This window comes from Dasypus novemcinctus, chromosome 16 (genome assembly GCF_030445035.2).
Source record: "Dasypus novemcinctus isolate mDasNov1 chromosome 16, mDasNov1.1.hap2, whole genome shotgun sequence".
NCBI classification, from domain to species: domain Eukaryota; kingdom Metazoa; phylum Chordata; class Mammalia; order Cingulata; family Dasypodidae; genus Dasypus; species Dasypus novemcinctus.
The window spans coordinates 27,360,624-27,385,956 of NC_080688.1; the positions used below are offsets into that span (position 1 = coordinate 27,360,624).

A 25,333-nucleotide genomic window follows, 5' to 3' on the forward strand; every position below is an offset into this window, starting at 1 on the left:
AAAAGTTGGTTCTTTCAAAAGATCAGCAAAATCCACAAACTCTTAGCTTGATTAATCAAAAAAAGGAAGATGCAAATAAATAAAATCGGAAATGAGAAGGATGACATTACCATGACCCAGCAGAAATAGATCATAAGAGGTTACTATAAACAATTATATGCCAAGAAACTAGACAACATTGATGAAATGGACAGATTTTTGGAAACACATGAACAAACCACACTGACCCTAGAAGAAAGAGAAGATCTCAACAAACCAATCACAAGTAAAGAAATTGAAATAGTAATCAAAAACCTCTCCAAAATGAAAAGCCCAGGAGAAGATGGCTTCATAGATGAATTCTATCAATCATTTAAAGAAGATCGAATACCAATCTTGCTCAACCTCTTCCGAAAATTGAACAGGAAAGAAATGCTACCACACTCATTCTGTGACGGTAACATTACCCTAATACCAAAGTTAATAAAGATATTATGAAAAAAGAAAATTACAGACCAATTTCTTTAACGGATATGCTAAATGAATATATGTTAATGAATAAGTTAAAGTACTGGGTAAGTATAAACAGCAGATAACAGGGCTACCCTTTCATGAATCTAGAAGTCAGAGCACTTCTCTACTGCAAGGAAAGTAGCAGAGGGACATCTGAAGTCTATGTAGACATAAATGTCAAAATCCAACTCCAGTGGTGATCCTGGGACTCTTTGAGCTGGAGGATCTGCTGTGACAGGTGGCCACAGCAGTGGCGCTGCAGACCCTGAAATTTTGATTAGCCACTGGGATGACTGTGATGTGACAAATCTTCCAAGGTGTTGCCCAGAATAACATAGGAGTCACCCAGGCTTCCAAAGACTAAAAGTCCTGGGGACTCTACTAGAAGAAGCCAAAGACCATTTCTTCTGCTAGGATACCCCTGCCCATTCTCCTTGATGGGGCTGTCCCAGATGTTGAAGCCAGAGGATTATGCTTAAGTGGTTTCAGATACACTAGGCAAGAGCCTAGAAACCCACAATTGTTCACATTCATCAGACTAGCCAGTAAGTTCAAGCAGAAGAGCTGTGTAATTAACTTTTCCATTTGTCACCATCAAGTACAGAGGTCACAACAATGTTGAATAAAAGGAACTAAAAGGTCAAGGAGGAGGATAGTCTAATTAGAGAAGTGTATTAGTCAGCCAAAGGGGTGCTGATGCAAAATATCAGAAATTGGTTGGTTTTTATAAAGGGCATTTATTTGGGGTAGGAGCTTACAGATACCAGGCCATAAAGCACAAAGAACTTCCCTCACCAAAGTCTATTTTCACGTGTTGGAGCAAGATGGCTGCCGTTGTCTGCCAGGGTTCAGACTTCCTGGGTTCCTCTGGGCTCAGTGCCTCTATTTTCTCCACAAGGTCAGCTGTAGACTATGAGGCTCTTTAGGCTTTGCTTCTCTCCGCAAGGTCTGCTGTGGACTATCAGGCGAACGGCTCTGTCTCTCTCCCTGGGGCTCCAGCTTAAGACTTCAGCATCAAACTCCAACATCAAAACTCCAACATTAAAAGCCCCAGTTCTGTCCTTTGCCATGCCTTTTATCTGTGAGTCCCTACCCATCAAGGGGCAGGGACTCAACACCATAATGATGTGGCCCAATCAAAGCCCTAATCATACTCAATCATGCCTGGGCCAGACCAGATTACAAACAAAATCCAATATCTATTTTTGGAATTCATAACCAAATCAAACTGCTACAAGGAGTGTCCTGTGTCATAGAGGGAGCCAGATCTTGGACATGGGCCATTCAATGGAACAAAGAGGCAAAGTGGCACCATCCAAACATCCACGGGAAACAGGGGAAGCAAAGGGACAGAGAGACAAACACCTAGGGGACAGTAGTGTCACAGGTGAGAGCATCTTGAGCAGTAAAGGCTTCAGAGACAGGGCAAGGTCAGGGACCAAGGACAGCAGAGCAAGGTAACGGAGGGAGGAGAATATGATGTTGGGAAAGTGTAAGGCATTGAATCTTATTTTTAAGGGATCTAGAAGTATCATAAAAGCATTTCACTATACCTGGTCATTCCCAGTGGTTGTCAAATGATTCAAGGATGATTCAGCAATTTCAGAGGAAAAGGACTAAAGCAATTTTAGGTAAAAGCATTTCATACATTGGAAGTAAAAGAAGAATAATGATGCTCAGAGACATCCTGCTATGAAATTAACAATGATTGGTTCTAAAATGTCACATTCATGCTATATAAGGGCATCCAGAGGAAAGTAGCAGGAATGTTCTTCTTGGGGCTGACATTCTCAGGCTCCATGGAACCAGATGACTAATGAAATAAAGATTAAAATTGGGGACTGCTGTGTTGTGCTGATAGAAGTGTGGGTCTGCTTTTGAGTAACTTGGCCCAAGATTGACACAGCATCCAGAGATGCCTCAGCTCTGCTGAAATAAGGGCAACTATACCCACGTAGCCTACAATAGCCAAGGTGCTTCAACCTTCTCACCTCTTTTGGAAATTGCCCAGTGTGTCTGGGACACTCCTTTTAGGGGTGACACAAGTGTACTCTGTTAGGACGTACTGAGGGAAGAGATCTCTGCTGCATTAGGTTGCATGGCAAGCTTTGCCTTCCCTTCCTCAGATCAGCAAAGGCAGAGTAAGATGCACAGCCTTCGCCCTCTTCCCCTCCGTTTTTGAGCCATCTGGTCAAAGTATGTACAATTATACAAGCTTTGTGTTGTTTTGTTTAATCTGAAAGGCTATGCATGTGTATATTGCTTTTCCTTTAAAACTCGGAGTGAAGGAATCTAATCTGATCTACAGCTTTGCCATTTGAATGACAATTCTAAAGACCTCCACAAACCCTAACCCCAGTCACCTCTTCCCAGTTCAGTTAAGTCAGGAGACCACACTGTCTAATGCATATTTACATTGTTTGCATGTTACTAATTAGATCTGCTAAACCTATCATTTTTGATACTATTGCATGGTGTTTTAGCTCAAATTCACAAAATGAGACCTATGTTTCCAGAGCAGTTTTTTAAAAAATAGTGACAAAAATAATAAAAAGATTATAGTTCACAATAATAATATCTTGGTGAACAAGATTTACAATGCAAATACATAATGTTAGCATATGCTGGTACAAGAGTATCTGCAAGAGTGATGGTTTCATGCAATTTGCCAAAATAGAATATACAAACATGAAGGAAAATGATGAATATCTGAGTCAAATTTTACTTGACCTGCAATCCATTTGCCCCTAATTCCAAGTAAGATGACTGACACAAAACTGACAAACAGTGGCATGAGACAAACAACATAATCACAAAATTTGTAAAATGACACCTCTGGGCAATCCAATAGGGGTTTTCCAGAACAAGCATATTAATTTCTTCTATAAAACTAATGAATATCATGAATGAAGGAGAAGCATGTCCAATTACAGAAACATCATTCAAAATTGTACTCCACAAAGGAAAAAAAAAAAAAGGACAAATCACACTTTGACAATGTCCTAAAACAAGCTGCATGGCTGATGAACCATATTATGCTCAGAGAGAAAGCAGAATAGTCTACTGGCAGAAGTCCCACCTCAGATGACACAGTTGGCCACCAAACCAAGACCAAAATACAATGGTAATAGAGTATCAACTGCATGCAATGGAGAAGAAAAATTATTCTCCACAATACCTGCCAGCAGGTAAACTATTGAGTAGTGCAGTCTGTGAATCAGCTCCTGCTACATGGGAGTTCTGAGGGAAAACCACCCTACAATTTTTGGACTTTTGACATGGAAGAACTGTTTTTGAAATGGATTTGAGGCTTACTTTCTACACCATTAAGTAGACTTGGAAAAACAGCCTGAGGTCAGGTCAGCTGGCCAGGGTAAAGCAAGGGAGTTTCATGTACCTGGTACATTCAGCAACAGTTGACCAAGGGAATTTCTGGTCAAAGAGTCAATCCGAGGCCATTGCTATTTGGGAAGTCACTGACCCATTAAGAAAAGGAAGGAGTGCCAAGATACAATTTTTAATGGTGTTATTTTAAATCTTTAACAGTAAATATTTAACGTTAAACACTAAATATATTACAAAGCAATAAAACTATGCTCTTCATAAGATAATGAATTGCATTAAAAGTATAAATCCATTTGGACCGTAGGCAATGCACTGCAGCACTGAGGCATGGGCTTGACCATAGGATAAACACATTCTACTTTTAATCTGGTTTACATAGTTTTGTGCCCTAAAGTTTACCCTTTTTTGAAGATAAGGTCAAACATCTAAATTTTGAGGCCTTTTTTAAGAGAGAGATGTGGACCCTCTAGCCCATCCCACACATCTCCATGACAGACACTGGTGGGTGATTCACTGTTGAATGGAATGAGGACCTTAGGGAAATGACCATATCGTAACCCCAGAGTTTTCAGGCGCAGTTCATGGAAGACGAGAACTGCTTAGCTAGGAGGAAGCACCAGTGGTCTCAAGTGGCTGACACAGTAGTGAGTTCCAGCAGTACAGAGTTATCTTCAACAGCTTGAAGTTATGGAATTGGGAGATAAAAATAAACCCAAGAGGCGGCGGACTTGGCCCAGTGGTTAGTGCGTCCGTCAACCACATGGGAGGTCCGAGGTTCAAACCCCGGGCCTCCTTGACCCGTGTGCAGCTGGCCCATGCGCAGTGCTGATGTGCACAGGGAGTGCCGTGCCACGCAGGGGGGTCCCCCGGGTAGGGGAGCCCCACACGCAAGCAGTGCGCCCTGTAAGGAGAGCCGCCCAGCATGAAAGAAAGTGCAGTCTGCCCAGGAATGGTGCCGCACACACAGAGAAGAGACACAACAAGATGATGGAACAAAAAGAAACACAGATTCCCGTGCTGCTGACAACAACAGAAGCAGACGAAGAAGACGCAGCAAATAGACACAGAGAGCAGACAACCAGGGTGGGGGGGGGGAAGGGGAGAGAAGTAAATAAATAAATAAATAAATAAATAAATCTTTTTTTAAAAAAATGAACCCAAGGCATTTAAATTGGGAAAGGATGTTTTTTCCCCCACAATTGGAGCTTGGAGGATTGGGATACCCATGTGCAAAAAAAATGAACTTAGACTCTAACCTCCCACCAAAAGCAAAAATTAACTCAAAATGAATCCTGGACCTAAATGTAAGATATTTAGAAGAAAAGGAAATGTAAAAATTTTAGGAGAAAACCTAACAGAAACTTTTGGAATTTCTTGGAATATAAGTTTTTGGAAACTCTTAGAATCAGACTATGGAATGGGCAAAGGGATCTTACCACCAAAAGCTTGATATATAAAAGAAAAACGTGATTCATTGGATTCTGCACCAGGCATCATTCTAAGCACTTTATATATTCTTTCTCAGTAAATTCTGACAGCAACATTATGAGGTGAGTAGTGCTCTCCCCATTTTACAGGTGAAGAAACTGAGGCTCAGAATGGTCAAACAACTTGAACAAGATCATATAGTTAGGAGGTGCAGAGTTCAGGATGCTCCCAACAGCTCTGCCAACAGCTAACTTCCTATCGGGCATATTACAGAGCATAATTAGAGCCCACACAAGCTCTTCAAGAGAACTTCAACAGCATTTTCTAAAGCTGACTGCAGCCAGACTGTGGTTCAGGAGCCTATGTACTATCGTCTCCAAGTTGAAATATCCAAACTTCCAGCTTTCAATTTCAGGATGTTCCTTAATTCGATCCCGGCATAGTCTGTAGAAAGGAATCTCAAAGGCCAGTTACAAATTCGATAATAAAATAAAAAAATAGACCTAAATACATATGTACAGATACATAGGCATGATACAGAGATAGAGATAGGAATAAAGATAGAGATATAGAGATAGATACAGAGATATATAATTTCACTAGTACGAAACCATTTTATTTTGATAATTTAAATTTCAGAAATTATTTCAATATGGGTGATTGACCTGTTTGTTTGTTGACGCTGTTTTAATTTACTATGTGTCAGGCAGATAATCAGAGGATTCCAAAAGTTTGAGAAATGCAGGCCTACATAATGAGAGATAGCAGCCCCAGGAAAGCAAGCAGGTTGGGTAGACAGGAAAGCAGCAAGACAGCACAGCACTGAAGAGAACAGAGCCACGGGCTCTGCACCGCTCCGGGGTTTCCTATAAGGAAAAGGAAGGCAGTGTATACTTTACATACCTCTACAATAAATCACTTCTCACAGGCACCAGGTTAAAACTGAATTAGACACATTGCACAAACCACCATGAAGAATAATCTACAAAAATTATGATGATGTCATCTAGGGATACTTATTGCTATCAATAGCTTCAAATTACGGATTGGCATTTTGGATTATTAAGAAGCTCCTGCAGATGTATTAAAAATCTGTTTACTCATAGTATTGATTTTTTTGATAAATATATTAGCCAAAGGGTTTATATGCAGTCATTCCCTGGGAAAAGCTGACATTTATTCAATGATATTTACTTTACTGAATTAAGTAGCAATATATGCTCATATATCTTGACTATATCTGGGAAATTATCTTATCGGAGTTAAAGTAAGAAAATATTCATTTTATAGAAATATCAGGGCATGGTGTAATAAAACAAAGCTTAGGAAAAGGCTCAAGCTGAATAAGATCTAGTAGTTACGGATTAATTCTTCATGGACTTTAAATCCAAAATATCCTAAACTAAAAGTTAATTCTCAAAGCATTATTTTAGTCAATTAATTGGGTGTTTTAAAAGATGGTACTCGTTTTTTTTTAAGGTTATAATTTTATTCAATTTCAATTAATTGCCTCTTATAACAATTTACCAGGACAATGGCCTTTCCTTAAATCAAATTCTCTAAGGGCAAGTGTAGCAATGCCTGCCAGCTAGCCACCAAATGTTCTTCTTCTTCCCACATGTCCAGCTAAACTCTACTCTCAGACTCCCTTGCAGGTTACAGGGGCTACAGGGCAAGAGTAAGCCACTTGCAGGCGGGGCCCTGGAGACCACCCCCGTGGATCCTCCATGGACTTTCTCCTTTACCATCACGATGGCAAATAGAGGGTCCCCTTGGAAAACACACTCTGAAGACGGCAGAGTCATGTTCCACCTGGATGTCTGTATGAATCAGCCCTTCCAGCCCAGACTCACTCTAAGATACTACATGATGAAAAGTAAATGTCTGCAGTAGTAAGACTCTGGCATTGGGCAATTTATTTATCACTCCGAGATACACATTTCTCTGTTCTCTAAATTCTTCGACAAAAATCAAAGGGTTTCTTTATCCTTAGAAAGCTCTTTAATCCTGAAATCAGAATCTAGACCACAGGATCTATTGAACTGAGATGCATCCTACTCCCAGAATGCATTCAGTAAGTCCATAGACACCTGTGAGGTCATCGGTGCAATTGGCTCCTGCGAAGCCTTACAATGTCAGTGAAAACATCTTTCATGGATGTACTTCATTATTTGGTTTGCAAAACCATGTATGTGTAAATCGAATTGATGCTTTTAAATGTTTATGGACAAGTTTTTAAAAAATACCGGTTAGCTTCCTTTCCTCAGAAAGTTGATGAATCCTATTCCTTAGGAATCCCAAAGAAATTACTGGGGCAATTGTGGGCTTCTGCATCTAGCTGTTTGGAAATGAGGGCACATTCCTGAATCACGGGGTCAAACTTCTCACTGCAACTTAAGAAGTCAAAACCCAGGGAACATAATTTTCCCCTTTTACTTATATCTTTAAGAGCAGAACACATAAGAAATTACATTATTTTCATTAGACTACAATTTTTAAAAATCTTCAAATTATAGAGTAGTTCAAATTAGAAACTACCAGCTCCTTAAGGAGCAAAGCCTTTGGTCTCAGCTGTTTTCCTTTTTTTGTTGTTGTTTGTTTGTTAAGTTGTGTGTGTGTGTCTTTTCAACCAATTTTCATTTTCAACTATCTTAAGAATTATCACCTATTCCCATGAATTTCTCAGGAACTTATTTTACTTTTCTTTGAATAGACTGGAAGAAAGTTCATCAGTTTAGAAAGCATAAGGCTTAAGAATTTGAAAACCAGTAATTGCCCCCATAGATTAGTAGAAATAGCAATAAATGGCAACACTCTCAGAAGCTTCACAATTAATACTTCTGAAAGGATATACTGAATTTGTCAAAGATTAGTCTTTAAGAGATTTCTCCTATAACTCACTTGAACAGAATAGTGTAAGTGAACCATGGAGGAAAGAAAAAAACATCACTTGAATCAATTCCTTTCTTTTGTGTTGGTGGGTGTGTACAGTAAATGAGGAAAGACTCTCTCTACTTCCTACACTGACCTCAGAAATCTGTGACCACAGTTTACCTTGCTGGCTGAAAGAAGATCTGACCTCGGAAATTTACTCTGAATCCAGACATGAGCAGAATGTTGCCTGTGAAATGCTCACACAGGAATTAAATCTGCTCCCCTGGTACCATGCTCTTAGCTTTACCATTGATAGATCATAAAAGAAAATACTATTTTTATCACTCCTGAAGGGGACGTTATGAAACACATGAATAAACAACGAGAACTCAACCTGGCTAAAGGAATGGAATTTTCGAGGGCATATTCATTAGCTCATTTGCAAACCCTGATGCTGCATGTTAACTAGTGAAGGCAAACAATCACCTGGGCAAGAAGCAGAAGCCCCAGCAAAAGAGCAAAGAATTGCATGTCTCCATCTGCTGGCGGACTTGCAGGATTACCCAAATTAGGAAGCCTGACCTGACTTAAGGCTTATTTAACAAAAGAAAAAAACTAAAGAAAAAATTAAATACGAAAAGAAAATGCAACCTCATTTTAGGCATAAGAAAATGTGATTGCTTATACCAGCCACAGCTATATACTTTCATTACTTAAAGTTAAAAGGAAGCAAAAGGCCATTTTTCTTTTCAGTGTAGACTCATCAATGGATAAACCAAATGGAAGCATTTTGGGAAGACACGTCCCCTCCCTAAGTACAAGTATATACTTTAGAAAGAGAATGCAACATCTTCCACCTCACGGGGGCAGCCGTGGAGGCCAGCCTCAGAAACGAGCAGAGAGCAGCTTCTTGCTCTGTTGCTTGCATCTGTAAAATCTTAGATTTTATTTGACAATTCTTAGCCTTGAATAAACCTGCTAGAGACTCCAAATCACAGGGGCTTTCTAAAGTGAGTCTTAGCTACAAAGCCACCATAATGGGTGGCCAATTAGTAGATGAAACTTAATCCCAAGTGAGTCTATACCATGTCGTGAATTTAATTTTCTTCTCTTCGGTGCATTATTCTATTTTAATGCTAGACCTCTTTGTCAAGGAAAGTATCGGCCTCCTTGTACCAAGTCCCTCCCTGACCTCCTTTATATATTAGGATACAAAAACTGCGCCTGCCCACAGTAGAGGCTTAGTAAGTAGTTATAATAAGGAGAATCAAAGAGCTAAAAAGCTCATCTATTCTGTCCTCTTTCTGAAGCTTATATATTAAATACCTAAAATAGCTGGACAAATCTGTACGAAACAAATCTGTGAGACCAACAGATTACCCTGGTAATGGTAACCCTCTCCAGGTATATATTAACATCAAATTCAGAACAAGTTTATCTATCTTACCTTTTAAATACTGCCAAATTCTTTGAGAATGCCTGTATTTGGAATTAAATATGTTACCTTTTTACATAATCGGTCTACTGATGGGAGATACAGGACTAGGACTTATGATCAAGCCATATACAATTTCTATCAAGCATAGCCCCCAAGTTTCCCTGGACCAAGTTTAACCATCTTTATATCGTCTTGTCACTATGTACTTCATTCAAAAAGGGGTTGACATTTTTTTATCATGAGAATATATATGACAGTTCCACAGTTAAAAATCTCAGAAGCAGTACCACTGAATGAATTTATATATAGGCCACTCATACAGAAATAAGTTTAAAGAATTTGCCTTCTCTAATCCTCTGCTTTCCAGAAAGCCAACATCCAAGCCATTGCCTGTATATGAATATTATTCCTAGTTTCAAAATTTTCCACAAACTCTCTCTGAAGAGATTTCATCTATAACTCACTTGAACTGAATAGCATAAGCAAACCAGTGAGGAAAGAAAAAAAATTAATAATATCCACAAGTATTTATATGGCTACTTACTAAGTAATTCCATGTGTATTATTTCATTTAATGGTCTAGTGAAATGGTTATTGACTAGTTAAAAGAAGGAATACCTCTTATCACAGGAATTAACTATTTACATTGTTTTTAACCAAAAAAGTGAGTTATAACACTTGGGCCTATCATTTTTGCAATGCTCCTAAAATCTCTCTCCCTTCTTGCCTTTCCTTCCAGAATCCTAAAAGCCTATTACTGTCACTCACCAAGCGAGGAAAAGAATTAGGTTTGGCCTAGATTAGCCTTTCTCAAAGTGTCTTCCAGCAACCTCTGAGGATCTTCAGGACCCATTCAGGAGGTCCACCAGATTAAAATGTTTCCCCAATAACCCTAAGACTTTATTATTATTATTATTATTATTATTATTATTATTATTGTAGTCCCAGTTCACTCTCAATTACTTACAGGGTACATAATCGCTACGATGGCTAATGGGATGCAGGAGTATATATTCTTGTGTTTACAAAATTCTAAGTTTAAACTTCTAGTGCAGAAAATTATCCAAATGAACAAATGCTCTTTGGGTAGTTTTACAAATTCTAAAGAGGGTAAAGGAGTTCATTGGTCTCACCCATGACAACTAACATGGAGGTGATGATGGACAACTAACATACCAAGGAACTGAGAGTCTACAACTGCAACCAAGAGAGTCCCATCCATCGGCCCTAGGGAATCACAGCCTCCTCTCAATTAGAGGTGGAGTAGACATCACCATCCCAGAATCCTCAGAATTGGTGAATGAACTATGGACTAAAGTAGGCTTACTGGTATTTTACTATAGACTTACTGATTCTAGCAATGGAAGAAATTATAATCATCGATGTGGAGGCAGTGGCCACTGGAGGTTCTGAGGGCAGGGAGAGGGAAAAACAGGTGTAATACAGGGGCATTTTCGGGACTTGGGAATTGTCCTGAATGACATTGTAACAGATGCAGGCCTTTATATATCTTGCCGTAACCTACAGAATTGGGTGGTAAACTACAATGTAAACTTTAATCCATGCTTAGTGGCAATGCTCCAAAACGTCTTCATCAATTGCAATGAATGTACCTCACTAATGAAGGATGTTGTTAATGTGGGAAAATGTGGGAGGGTGGGGAGCAGGGCATATGGGAATCCCCTGTATTTTTTTGGTGACATTCGTATAATCTAAGTATCTTTAAAAAAAATAGAAAATAAAAAAAAAAAAAGAACAAATGAGAGACCTCATCCTCAAACTGGAAGCACTGGAAATCAAAGAGCTAACTAGAGCCAAAGTGAGTAAATAAATAAATAATAAACTAAAGAGGGTAAAGGGATCCTGAGACCAAAGAGTTTGTGAATCGCTCAACAAACAACCCCCAAATCTCAGTAGCCTAACACAACAAAGGTACCTCTCACGCCAGGACAGGCACACGGCAGTCAGCTGAGTATGCGTGTGTATGTGAGGGAGGGGGGGAGGGGGTCATTTCTACATGACTCAGATTACCAAGGCTGAAAGCAACTGGGATTGCCAAGGCAGGAAAAGGGAAGAGAAGTGGGGAATTTCCTCTTAAGGCTGCTGTCACCTGATCACATCTAAATACAAAGGGACAGGGAAACACTGTGGGCACCCGTTTCTAGAAGACAAGGGCTGAAAACAGCTGATAGACAATGCGAGGGGTAGCTGCATGGCACCTAGTCCTTTCCGGTATCTACTCCAGAAGTTACGCATCCTCCCAGCATCCACGGGCCCTCACAGAACACATTTCAGGCAATGTCTGGCGAGGTCCTGCTTAAATATAACACATACAAGTTTAGATATTTAAATTGATTTTTTTTCCCAAAACAACGGAGAACTATCACGTCTAAACAAAATTATATTATGGCAAACAGGGCTGAAACTAGTGTAGTGCAAGTGTGTAAAGCAGGGCACTCTAAAAGCCTCTGTCTGACTGACGTGTAAAACCAATTATTTCTAATTTGTGCCATTACAAATGCCCAACACCTTTTTATAAGAGCAACACCCAGATCAATTCATATAAATTAACATTCCTGTCCAGACTGACTCATCCAGCCCAAGTAACAAATCACACGTCAACGGTGGGTTGACCTGATGACCCTTCCACTGAAAACTACAAACTGTATCATTTTGTTTTCCAAATAACAAGCATTGATTGCAGTGTTAGAAAGGTCACTTGTCATCAGCTCAGTCATTGACCTGCTGGCAAATTGCAGCCTGTCACTCCACAGGAAGCCTGAGTTCACCAGGAGGAACAAAGGTATGCTCTGTTTATTCAGTACAATGGGGAGGTGGCACCGTTTTCACCAGATGTGTGTCGAACAGGATGAGTCTGAATTCAACAACAATCGAAAGAGGAGGCATCACAAAAATAAATGAGTGTACGAGGGATTTTGTAATTTCCCCAAATGACTACCAGAAATCTCATTTATTTTATTTACTTCGAAAAACACCGGCTTGAACCCAGTCTATGCCGTTAAGTCTTGCATCAGGGAATTCTGATATCTTGTAAATTTTCTATGGATATTAGAATCAATATAAAAGATGTCTCTTTCAAGCTCTCTAGAAGGAAGAAGGAAAATAAAATTTAAAAACACCCCTATTACAAAACCTTAACCACAAAAATAAATACTGGCCATTTGCAAAACAAATTTACAGTGGCATTCTCTCTAAAGGTACCACTTTATTCGTGCGCTAGCCCACATATCTGATTCAAGCATTTGCAACTGCAGCATAATCAGTTGTTTCCATTTGTCCGCCCACCAGATAGAAGCATTATGATTGTCCAGGAGACAATTAATTAATTGCTCATATTTATTCCTCATTCAACCACTTATGCTTTTAAATATCACTTTAAGATACAATTGATCACAATCTCCTAGACAAACATATCAGTTAAATATGCATTAAAGGCCACTTACTTAAAATAATGATTTCCACAATCATTTAGTGGAGTTAGCCAAGACATTCTGCATGAATTTTTTTGCATTCATGGACAGGATACAAACAAATACAAGCATTGAACCAAAAGGAAAATTTAATAATTCCTTAGGCATCTTCTTACAAAGTTTCAGTTAACCACCAAAATATCTACCAATAAGATGAAGCTCTTTATACACAGGTCATCCACCGAGGCATAAAACCACAGCATGAAACATTTGTCTTATTTCAGGAAGTCCTAAAAGTATATCCCCTTCAGTTAATCACTGCAAATCAGATTTATGTAAGCCCATCAGCTTTCCTCAGATAAGAAAAGCATGGGTCAACTTGAGTTGTTTCAAGGAGGATTTTTTCAAGACAGTTTGAAAGGGCAACATTTTGCTTAAAATGCGTGAGTAAATAAAAAATGCTTTGGTGTGGCATTAGTTTGGGGTGCTTCACTCATGCAACTTCGGTGTCACCATATTTATCTTGCAAGTTTTTGTTTAGATTCAAAACTATAGAAATGTTGAAAAAGCAGGACAATAAATACATGCATTTCACTTAGCTTTAACAGTTGTTAACAGTTTATCCCATTTGTGCTGTCGCTCTCTAAAGACATATGCATACACACATACACACCCGTACTTTTTCTGCACAGACATCACAGCACTTACCGTAAATACTTCAGTATGCTTCTGCCAAGGACACAGGCCTTCTCTTACCTCTTTATGTGCTTTGGGGTACTGATTTACTAACCCAATTCCCTCCTATTACATGTTTTCCTGATATACTCATCAGAAATTTAGAATTTTCCTAGACGCATGCATAGCCACGTATTGAAAATATATTCTTATACCTCCCTTTGTTCGAAATCAGTGGTTAGATCGCCCCTTACTTCAAGTCATCTACCAGGTCTGCACAACCTTGGGAGACTTTGCTCCACCACCTCATCTCTCAACCAGTTTCCTCTTCCCATCCCAAGTCTGTAGTTCCCTGGATGCCCTGACCACCCCCGTACATGCACCTCCTCCCTCTGCCTTGGAACAGGATGCCCTTCGACTTGGCATTACACCTGCCACTCGCACCCCAGTTTCCCATAAGCCCCCATCTCGTGTCTCCATGCCTCCTCTCACGGTGCTTCCTCCTGGAGCTACCACCTGCCCTCACCCACACCAGCATCCCGGGGCTCCATCCTCCACCTGGAGCATGCCACATCACACCCACCTTGGCTCCAGTTTATCATCACGTCCCAGAGCTTAGGACAAGTGCCATGCACCCTATGGGTGCCAAAGAGGCCGTCAACTTCCATCTTTCTGGTCCCAAATGAAGAGAATAATCCAGACTACACCATCTTACAATTTTCTCATTTCAAAGTCTTCAGTTCTTTGATTTCTTGGGCCATGAAGGGGAGCCTGTGATGTCCTGGTCTAGCAAAAATGGAATGACAGTGGGTACCCCAGAGTCTTCTGGCCTCATGGATGTCCAAGGCCTTTCTGACCCCGGGTGTCTATGTGAGGAGCTGCCCTAATGCCAGCATGCAACTGCCAGTGTACTGTGCCAGCTAGTACAGTGAAGGCCATCCCAAACCCATCTCACCCCAACGATCCACCTACCATGGACAGAGGCCAACGCCCGATGGCCCAATCCGGGTGGCAAGTCATCCTCAGGCTCAGGTTTTCTGCCTTGCAGAGAAAACATTTGCTAATCAGCCCCAGCCCCAGCCCACCCCTCCTTCTGCAGTCCAACTTGGAATCTGTACCCAGGAGACAGAGGGGCTGTCCCCACATTTTACATCCAAAATGCATCCCCTCTCTTTACTCTCTGCCCAAGAGGCCCTTATATTCCCGTAACTTAACCCGAGTGTCTGAAAACGGCTTCTGTGGCACACGCAGGAGGCCTCCACGGGAGCTCCTCTTGCTGCCACAGCTCCCATCCATTGCCGGCGGCCCCCCAGGCCTAACCTCTCACACCTCTTGCTCCCCTCTCTTTTCAGGGTCTAACTAAGGCACTGGCAAGAGCGGCCAGGATTGGCCTGGTTACCCCAATCCATGGCTAAACTTCATATAACTCGTATGACATCATGTTTTTTGTTGTTTTACAGGAAATTCAACAAGAAATAAAACCACTAAACATGCATATTTACATATATGGCCCAGTGTGTATACTTGTCAACAAAAATTTTTAAAAAAACAACAGCTAGTCACTATTAATTTTTGTGAGTTTCCCATCAGTCAGGATAGGAATTTGAAACCAATCTAAAGGAAAACATCTCTTGAACATTGACTATAATCTATATAATATAATACAATACTGAAATGATAATTATATATATAATACTGAAACATGTTGGCATACACAAGACAATGGCTTACATTTGCCTTCTTGAAACAGATAACTATTAAAAACCAAAATTCTTTTTTAAAGAATGACTACCTTGACTCCGGAAGGCTTTGCATATGAAAACCAAATCCACTCCACTGCGTAATTCCAGGGCTAAGGGTATTTTTCTTCATTCTGTCTTAATTAATTTGAAATGGGATCCATTGCCAAAACTTCCATCACAGACACCCAAGGGTCTTGCTTTCCTCACCAGTGAGGTCAATGCAGTGGATTTCACACTGGTTTCCCACCCAACGTGGAAGTAACCTGCACAGGGCCTTATGGTATTTAAGGACGTGATCCCCACAGATCACTGCTCTGCAATATTTTACTTTTTCATCATTATCTCAAGTTATTTTTCCAAATTTTGTAACTTAGAAACTGCTGACAGAATCCAACTCCAGACAAATTTCTATCAAGGTGACTCATAATTCACTGTTTAAAAGCTAACTGGAAACTCAATCTCCTCCACCCCAAGGTGATTTAAGTAAAACAAGGGAAGGAAAATGTCCCTTAGGGATCGCGCCACATCCAGAAGTCAAGCAGGAGCCTCACTGTGCAACGCTTGAATGTGGGACTCAAAGACAATAAAATGGTTTTCATTTACTTGATGTAATGACAGGAAATAATCAGAATCAACAAAAATAATGCCAAATTCAATGACCTCCCCCCCCAGACACTCTTCTGATCATTTAAAATGTGACTTTGTATCATAAAGTTATACTTGATCATCAAGATGTGCAACATAGAAATCATGGGGCAATTACCTCAAATCCTACCCATCCTGACAAAAGCATTATTAATATTTTAATGGACACCTTTTGGTGTGTGCTTTCTTATTCCATTCAGAAATTGCATGAAGATATAGGTGTTCTGCTATTTATTTGGTGTCGTTTAGAATAGAAAACACAAACTCACCTAGAATGGCCCTCTTTACAGAGAGCCAGAAATAAGCTAAGAAAGGAACTCATACAGAAACACCCCCTATAAAATTACAGGAGTGCATTTGTTGAGCACTGAGCCAGTCAGGTACAAGGTTAAGCTCCTTGTGTGGCCTATTTTCTCATCTGGTCAACAACCCTATGGCTAGGTCTAAACTCCTTATCCTAGCTTTTGGGGTCTTCCATGATCTGACCCCACCTGGTGTCCTCCTGCAAAGCTCACCCTCTCCTTAGTGTACTCTTCCCTCTTCCCAGCTCACTCAGCCTGTACATCCTCACCTCCTCAGGGGGCTTCCCGTGCCCACCGCGCGCTCACACCCTAACCATGATCCTGATTTAGGCTTTCTTCGAGGCACCGAGCCCTGCCTACTATTTTACCATACTCCTCTCTGCTTATTAGCTGACTTTCTAACTCCTCCAGGGGACAGAAGTGTCGAGAGTACAAGAGACTATTGCTGCAGCTCCAGCATCTGCAAACAGGTGCCCTGGAATCACTCCACACACGTATATATTAACCAATTGTATACAAATGGGGAAACTGAGAAATGAGAACTTAAGGAATGGCCCAAGGTCCAAAGCCGTGACAGGGTGCAGCCAGCACCTGACAGGCAGACATGGAGCGACTACAGTGCAAAGCCTTCTTGCTCATTTAAAGACACCCTAAAGAGAGTGCCGCCCTGGGATCCCCTCACTAGGTGCACGTGCTCATGTGGAACGAACCCAGACGAGACTCAAAAGGGCAAAAGTCAAGGCGGGATTCCTTCCCTCAAAGCCTTGGACCAGTTTAGCCTCTCTGAACTCAGGTTTCCTGATGAGTAAAAATGGAGATAATGCCACCCAATCTCCCAGCATTATGAGGAGCAGGGAATTTGCATGGAAGCAGATTTTGTTAACTGCTAAATGTCATTGACAGGTACAGGATTACATTGTTCGATAAGGGCAGACTGATCAGAAAGGATCAGGCTGCTACTTGCCTGAGCTTTCAACTTTTGTGTTCTTGTCCTCATTTTATTTTTCTTAAGAGTCAGTGCATATAGAAAAGTTAAATTTGATGCTGTCATGTACTGTGTCTGATGAAAAGAATTTTGGGTTACCTTTAAATATGTACCACTAGAAGGCCACTAATAAATAAGGGGGAAACTTGGTTTTATAGTATAGAATCTTTTGCTAATCCAAGAACTATTTGCCAGACAGCACACACAAGCTCCACTCAGGAAGGGGTCCTTATTTGCTTCATTCACCAGTAGATCCCAACCTTCGGGAACAATGCCCGGCACTCAGCTCATGTTTAAAAAATATTTATTGGATGTTAACTGATGGAAAGGATGAGTGAGATAATTAGACAATTATCTTGACTATCATGTTCCAAAAATATTTTTCAGGAGATATGCACTAAAATTTAAGGGGGAAAAAGCCTTTTCAAGCCCACAATCTTTTCTTCATCATTTCCTAAATTCAGAGTGAGCCCCAGAGCATAAATAAATAGTCTTTCCTAGCACAAGGAAAATATGTCAGATGCATGCACTCAAAGAGAAAACATCAGTTGCTTTGTCTGTCAATCCATCATCTTTTCCATACGGGAAAATGACTCTAACAAATACATGAAGTCATTTTCTATTTTCTGGGCCATCACCCTAAGAGGGCATAATGCTACTTAATCACAATGCTTCTGGCTCTGCCTTCCATATGGGCACCCACGGAGACCAGCATCTCCAGGACAATGAGTAACCTGCTAACTGTAAAACCAAGATACGGACAGCAGAATGAAATGAACTTCCTAGGGTTACATGGGATAGCAACGGGAAAAGTACCAAGAGAAGCAGGTTTTCCCAGCACTGTGACCCAAATTCACTCAATTATCGCCTTTTGAAGAGAGATGATAACTTACGGAGTCAGAAAGGGGTAAGAATTAAATGCCAATGATATAGGTGTTCAAATGGCTGTGGTCATAATCTACTTTAAAATTTTCAATATTATGCTTGGATTTATTTTTTATTTAGTTTTGTCTTTGTATTTATATAAAGGGTCACATGTTTCTTATGCATACGATGTGGGACTTAATAAATATCCATTTTATAGAACTGGAGCACTATAGTACAAACATTATACAGTAACAAAATATAAAATCATCAACCATTGTCAGGCCATGTAGGTTTTCACATCATAAAACACCTCTTACTCTAAAGTTCTTAATTACACAATGTGCTGAACTAGAAAAAGTGATAGAGTACAACAATGCTAATAAAATATACCAGGGTATTGTTTAGATTCTTAATCAAGATTCTGTGCTCAAAGTAGTTGTCTTTATTTTTTTTCTTTTTAATAAAAGGTTAAGGAAGTTCTCCCTTGCTAATGGAGAAGACTGATAGGAAATGAACCACATACAGTAACAAAGAAATGCGGGTTGGCATAATTTCACCATCAGGAAAACTGTTATGGTTGAGAGCTAACTGTAGAATTTAATCTACTAGAACATAAATACAAGTTTTAAATAGAAAAATGGAAATGGCATTCGGCATTTATTCACCCTATTTATGTATTTCCAGGGCTGACGTAATGGCCTCAGCATAGTTATCAAGTCAGCTTGTATAAAGCTCCAGACTGTATTTAAAATTTTTTAAATGTGGTTAAAAATAACCTTACACATGGAGAATGGAGACACAAAGGGACAAATCCTCCATGCTGGAGCATCGATTTTAAAACAGATCTAGAAAAAGTAAATGCTAAAATTAGAGGAAAAATTTTAGTCTCCCGCTTTCATAAGTTTTAGATTCATCTTGATGGACCATTTAATTAGATACACAACAGTGTCACAGAGATTTTGTTACTAAACAATAAAGAAAACCATAATGCTTTTTTGATAGCAAATTTATGGCAAAGACAGAGAAAAGCCCTAATCATCTGTTTTCTTTTTCATTGATTTTAACAACTCAATGTTTGCGAAAACTCAAGCTGAAAGTGAAAGAAAGTGTGAAATAATGTTTGTATACATATAATTATAATATGAATACAAAAACAATAATGATATAACCCAAGGGTCCAAAATGACAATTATATGCTGATGCCAAAATGATCTAAGGCAGGGGTCCGTAAATTTGTAAATGGCCAGACAGTAAATACTGTAGGCCTTGCAGCTTGACATTCTCTGTTGCAACAAGTTCCTTCTGCTCTTGCAGCTCTAAACCTGCCATGGACAATACATCTGCAAATGGGCATGGCTAAGTGCCAAGCAAACTTTGTTGCTGGATACTGAAATTTGAATTTCATATGATTTTCACTCAAAATATTCTTCATTTGTTTTTTTTTAACCATTGGAAAATGTAAAGGTAAAAACCATTCTTCATTCAAGGGACTCACGAAAGCTGGCGGGGGCTGGATTTGGCTCTCAGGAGAAAGGGGGGGGTAGGAGGGAAGGAGAGGGCAGGAAGAAGGGGAAGAAGGAAGGAGGGAGTGTGGTAGGAGGGGAGAAAAGGAGGACAAAGGAAGGAGAGAGAGGAGAGGGAGGCACAGAAGGAGAGAGTAAGAAGAGGGCAAGAGTGGAGGGAGAGAAGGAGGAAATTCTTGAAACTAAACACTCAATACTTAGGACTGTATATACATGTGGGAAACTCCATTTTAAAGTCTATATCTTAGGAAAGTACATGAGAAACCTTAAGATGATATTTCCTTATTTCTAACGATGATATTTCGCTGAGAATTTAATTCCTCACTTAGTCTGCTGGTGCACAAATCTGCTTCCTCTATGCCATCTCGGACTTACACTCAGAAAACTGGTGTTAGTTATGGCACTTAATTATATACAGGGTTAAGCCGTTCACTGATTGTTTCGTATTTGCCACTTCCTTCCCCAACGAGGTAAGTTCCTAGAGAGAAGGAATCATTTTTCATACTCTTTCATCTCCCAAAGTAAATAGTGTGATATTTAGCATATTAGGGGTGTTTTTTTTTAATTTCTAAAGTTTCTTCAACAAAAAGTGAAAAAAAAAAAAAAAAAAAAGAAATGCCAGTGTTTGCAGTTCTGTATTATGGCAAAAAAACTTTAATTTGCTGGAACAACGATCAGTTTTCAGACTTCTTGCCTGGCCCCATGCATACAAGCAGAGAGGCAGAGGGAAGAAAAAACAGGACTGCCTCTTTTCCCTCCTCACCCACATATCAGGGTACCCAACCACCCAAACATCCAAACGCAGGAATGACACCCTGTTTGGGGTTAGGGGGTACGAGATCACACCTTTTGTAACCATCAGAAATTCGATGGAACTGACAAAAGGGTTGAGAAATTGTGTCATGCAGAGATCTTCAGCTACAGGCCTAATAGGAATCACTAAATACTCAGTGAGTCAAACAGTATCAGAGTAAATTCAGACAGAACACTGAAATGCCCCCCTTCGCTCTTCCCAAGCAGAAGAGCCTTTGATGGCCATTCACTTGCAAGTCCCTTTCCATTCGTTCCTTCCATTACCCATTACCCAACTTGTTATTTTAGGATTCAAGAGGTCTTTTTTTAATCTTTCTTACCATCCTTATGAATGGCATTCGGCTCAAATTCCATCCTTTCCCTATTTAAAACTTAGACAATCTGGCCTGAAATGGAATTATGAACCATGGGACATAAGAAAGAAGAAAAGGAGAAGGTGGTGACGAGAAGTTTCTTCTGGATTCTTTCCTCAAGGGGATTTTGGGTGTCCTGGGACAAAAAGAGAATCAACAGAATCAAGAGATGGCAATATGTGGACCATTTCCAACCAAAAGGGCCACAAAGATGAAAACCATGACGTAACATGAAAAACTACATTTAGAAATCATTTTCTAGGCTGAGGGCAATCTGGTGGAGACATGGACCATGAGCTTGGTGCCCTCCCTACCACTCCACCGCCAGGCCAGGCTCTGTGTACACAGGCCCCATGTCCAGGAGAGAACCAGAAGGATGCAAGGGAGGGACGGCTGGCTGGCAAGAGACAGCTCCCTCTGAAGAGGGCTGCTGTGCTCTCTAGTTCCCCTTTCCCAGTCAGGGGCAACAAAGGAATGTGGAAAAACAATCAGAGTGGGCCATTGATCCAAGTAGAAATACTACTCAAAAGAACTTGTTCATGCTCCAGATGGGGAGAGGAGAGAGTGGGGGTGGGGAGGTGGGGATGAAAATTTCAGGTTATTTACCTGAATTCTGACAAAACTAGAGCACTAAAGAGCTCAATGTTCCCTTCTCTGATGTTCTAAGGAGTTAAAGGTGGGAAGGAGTGGGCAAGGAGGCGGTAGGCGTCTTAATCGTTAAAGCTTACTAAGAACAGCATTAAACTCCACTTCATGTTTAAAAGCTACCTTTGCCAGGTTACTTATCAAATGTAATTATTGCTACACTGAGATGCATTAATGAAGTGCTTTATATTTGTATAAAAGTCCAAAAATTGTGTTTTATTTGAAACCCAAATTAGAATAACATGCTTTGCACTTTGGATCCAGATCATTTCCTGGGGCATTTTTACCACTTCAGAAAAGAATGCTATACCCCGAGGGTTAAAAGATTATATAATGCATCTGCAAATCTCAACTTTAAAGCGATGCCAAACTTCACAGCCTGGAAATGGAGCCCATCAAAATGACCAAGCTCCAATCTGATCAGATCTCACTCAGCTTCATCCTCTTACACTTCTTCAAAGGAGAAGAACCGTTGTTGCAGTCCAGTGAAAGAAGTGTCTTCCACTCATCAGAAAAGCCACTGAGTGCGCTACAGTAGGGGAAAATGTCCAGTTGTGCATCACCATTTTATCTTCAGATGCTTTCAAGATCATCGGGCATCCCCCGAGACCTCCCAGGTGAGAAGCGAGCCTAAGCCACCCCCCTAGGTCCCCTCTCCGCCTCAGACATTTTGCTACTCAAGCTTCCATCCATTTGTCACATTTGCTAGAATGGACATAAATCTCTTCCCTCATCTGTTGCTCAGGAAAGGATCACTTGGGTAACACCCATTATTCCAACTCAGATGTAATCAAAGGTAAAGGAAGTAAACCTTAACCAGACTTTCAAAGAAGAAAGACAAGGTTAAAACTCTTTGTACTTGAAATATCCACCTTTATCTGCCACTCTCAAAGTCCAACACCCTTACTCGTTCAACCAACATCCAGCAGATGTTTGCTAGGCTTAAGACTTGTTCACACCTTTTGCTTTAAAAGAAAACATAAAACTAAAAGCAAACCTGAAGGCATCCATGGATCAGAAGTTGGTTTGGTCAAAGTGTTCACTTGCTCCCAATTAAAGTCATCATCTTCGGCTTGACTGTATCCACACCTGCTATAAGGCTCATCAAAGAGGCAGCCACCTAAAATGGAAAAGAATGCAAAGGAATGTAACAACTGGGCCTCTGGAATAAGTGTGATGGTTGCTTAATGCTAAACTAAACTTGATTTGACCTTGTTAGCTCAGGAATTGTGGATATGACCCTTCTCCCACCCTCGCTACGTACTGCTGAGTATTAACCATGCCCTGCCCGTACCACTAGGTGACGCTCTTCTCCAAAAATAACCCAGCGTTAGCTGTAAGCCCATTGAAAGTAAGACCTATGCACATTTGAAATTCATATTTTCCTGATTTACTGGAATTTGGAATAAATGATCTTGTGTTCAAAAATTTAAAACTGCCTTAAATGTGCAGTGTGTTTCCAATAGAAAAAAAATCATATAATTTGTCCAAAAAATTAGAAGACGGATGTTTTCACCGCAACACTGGCACACGGTAGAGGACAAGATACAGTAGAGGCCATGGACATAAATTACAAAGTGTGCTTCCAAGAATTATTCTAAATCCAATATAGAAGCAAATTTTACTTTAATGCATCTGAATGCTGATTTCTCAAAACTCAAAGACATTAGAAACGTACTTAGAGTCCAACCAATTAAATTTTAATGGAAAAATAAATTTAAGAGTAAACGTGTGGGAAACACCTTCTTAATTTTAGTACTTAGAAATGAAGCGACTTAAAAAAAAAGAAGGAATAAAAGAAAACAAAAGTTTTACATATGGCATTCAGTTGTCTGGGATCCCAGAGCCCACAGATGATTTGAACTTTCATCCCACATCCTTTTAAACATCTTCCAATATCTGAGTAATTAAAGCAGTACATCTTTTCCCCAATATTTTGCATGGGGGAAGGGAGTGTTAAATTAATTACACTAATTATTATGATACATTTATTTCTTACATAATCTATTGATTATATTAATAAAGATTTTATTTATAATTGCTTGTCAATGACGGGAATTAATGGTTCTGGTCAAGGAAACACAAGTTTAAGAAAATTCTTATGCTATGTCTCCAACATATGCCCCGATGGAGGGAAAACAAGTACAATAGCAATTGTACAAACTTAGGGGTAGACCAGATCTTAAAAGTCATCTAGTTCAAATTCCATCCACATGCTTAAAGCAATCCTACAATCTCCCAGCCAGCCAGTCAGCTTCTGAACTGACAAGGCACTTCAGCATTTGGAAAAGTATCCCTAGCAGGTAGTAAATTCCCCCTTATAAAGGCTCAACCTCTGCTTTTTCAAATACATACCCATTTATCTTTGCTCTAACCTGTGAAGCAAGAGTAAAACATCCCAGCTCTTGCACAGGAAAGCCAATTATTTGAATAGAGCTGGCATGTGCTAAGCTTTCACTTCTCCAGGCAAAACGTGCTTCACTCCTCTCAGCTGCTCCTCCTGGAAGGTTTTCAGACCTTTCAACCATCCTGACAGGTGTTCTGTAAGCACTCTGAGCTTTATCAGCACACCTCTGAAAAACAGATACCCAGGGCTGGCTCTTGAGCTCAGTTGGCTACTTCGCTTGCCCCTTGCTAGTTTCAACAGTCCAGGTGGAGAGGTGGTTCATTCTGCAATGTGCAAGCCTGACATCCCAGATCCTTTACACATCACCGCCATCAAGCTATTTCTCCTCTCTGGTCATAAGTGAGATAAGTAACTTTTTGTGTGCAAATCCAGGACTTTACATTTTTCCTTTGCATTGCATTGCATTGCATTCAGGCCATTGTGCCAGCCTGTCGAAAGGTTCTGGAATCCTGATTCCACCACTGAGGTACTAGCCTCTGACCTAGATTTGCGTTACCTGCAAATCTGTTGAGCATGCTCTCCACATCTGCCTCTAGTTCTTAACAACAACGACAACAAAGTTAAACAGGACAGAACCAAGGACAAGTTCAAGTGATCTCAGACTGTTTTATACGGTCTCTCCCAGGTTTCAAGCTTTGTTTTAGTCATTAGCTCCAAGCCTGCTGGTTAAATTCCTGGCCCTGGGCATTGCCTTCTTTAACACTTTTAACAGTACGGGTCATGATTATTCATTCTACTGGGAACAGAAAGCAATTATAAAAGATGTAGCATTAACTCAATAATTCACCTTGGCAAAGATTGGTCACTTATACCTCACTCTTACTGAGATTTAACAAGTTCAGAAACAAACTGGATTTGTTCAAAGAGTGTAATACTAACAGCTTTCCAAATTGGGATTTAAAAAAATGTTAGAAGAAAGAGTATGGAAACATTTATGAGAAATAGTTTCCCTTGATTGCAAACCCTAATTTTCAATTAGAAAATAGCTTCAGTATTACAGGAATAAAAATCCAAACAGTGGTAACAAGAATAATATTCAAAAATATAAAGAACCATGAATTTTGACAGAAAAGGGGTCCCCAGTGGACACACAGGTAGCCCTTTGATAAAACCTTGTAGCGCTATCTTTGTAAGTTTTTTTTCTTTTACTAGGTAAGTGTAGGTTTATAGAATAATCATGCATAAAATAGAGGATTCCCATATAACACCCTATTATTAACATCTTGCATTGGTGTGAAACATTTTTTACAATTGATGATAGCACATTTTTATAATTGGACTATTAACTAGAGTCCTTGGTTTAACTCTATAGTGTAGGTCTATAGATTTTTTTTTTAATTTATTGTTATCATATATACAATCTAGCAA

At 39.9% G+C, this 25,333-nt stretch overlaps 1 protein-coding gene across 4 annotated transcripts in view; it reads right to left on the reverse strand.

The window, feature by feature from the left end:
• The window catches only part of PTPRM (protein tyrosine phosphatase receptor type M), an 805,217-nt gene that overhangs the window by 586,341 nt on the left and 193,543 nt on the right, over positions 1 to 25,333 (reverse strand). For all 4 annotated transcript variants that reach the window (XM_058277381.2, XM_058277380.2, XM_058277379.2 and 1 more), the window contains exon 2: positions 22,556 to 22,678. In XM_058277381.2, the coding sequence (XP_058133364.1) occupies positions 22,556 to 22,678 (123 nt within the window). The remainder of the gene's footprint in view (positions 1 to 22,555; positions 22,679 to 25,333) is intronic.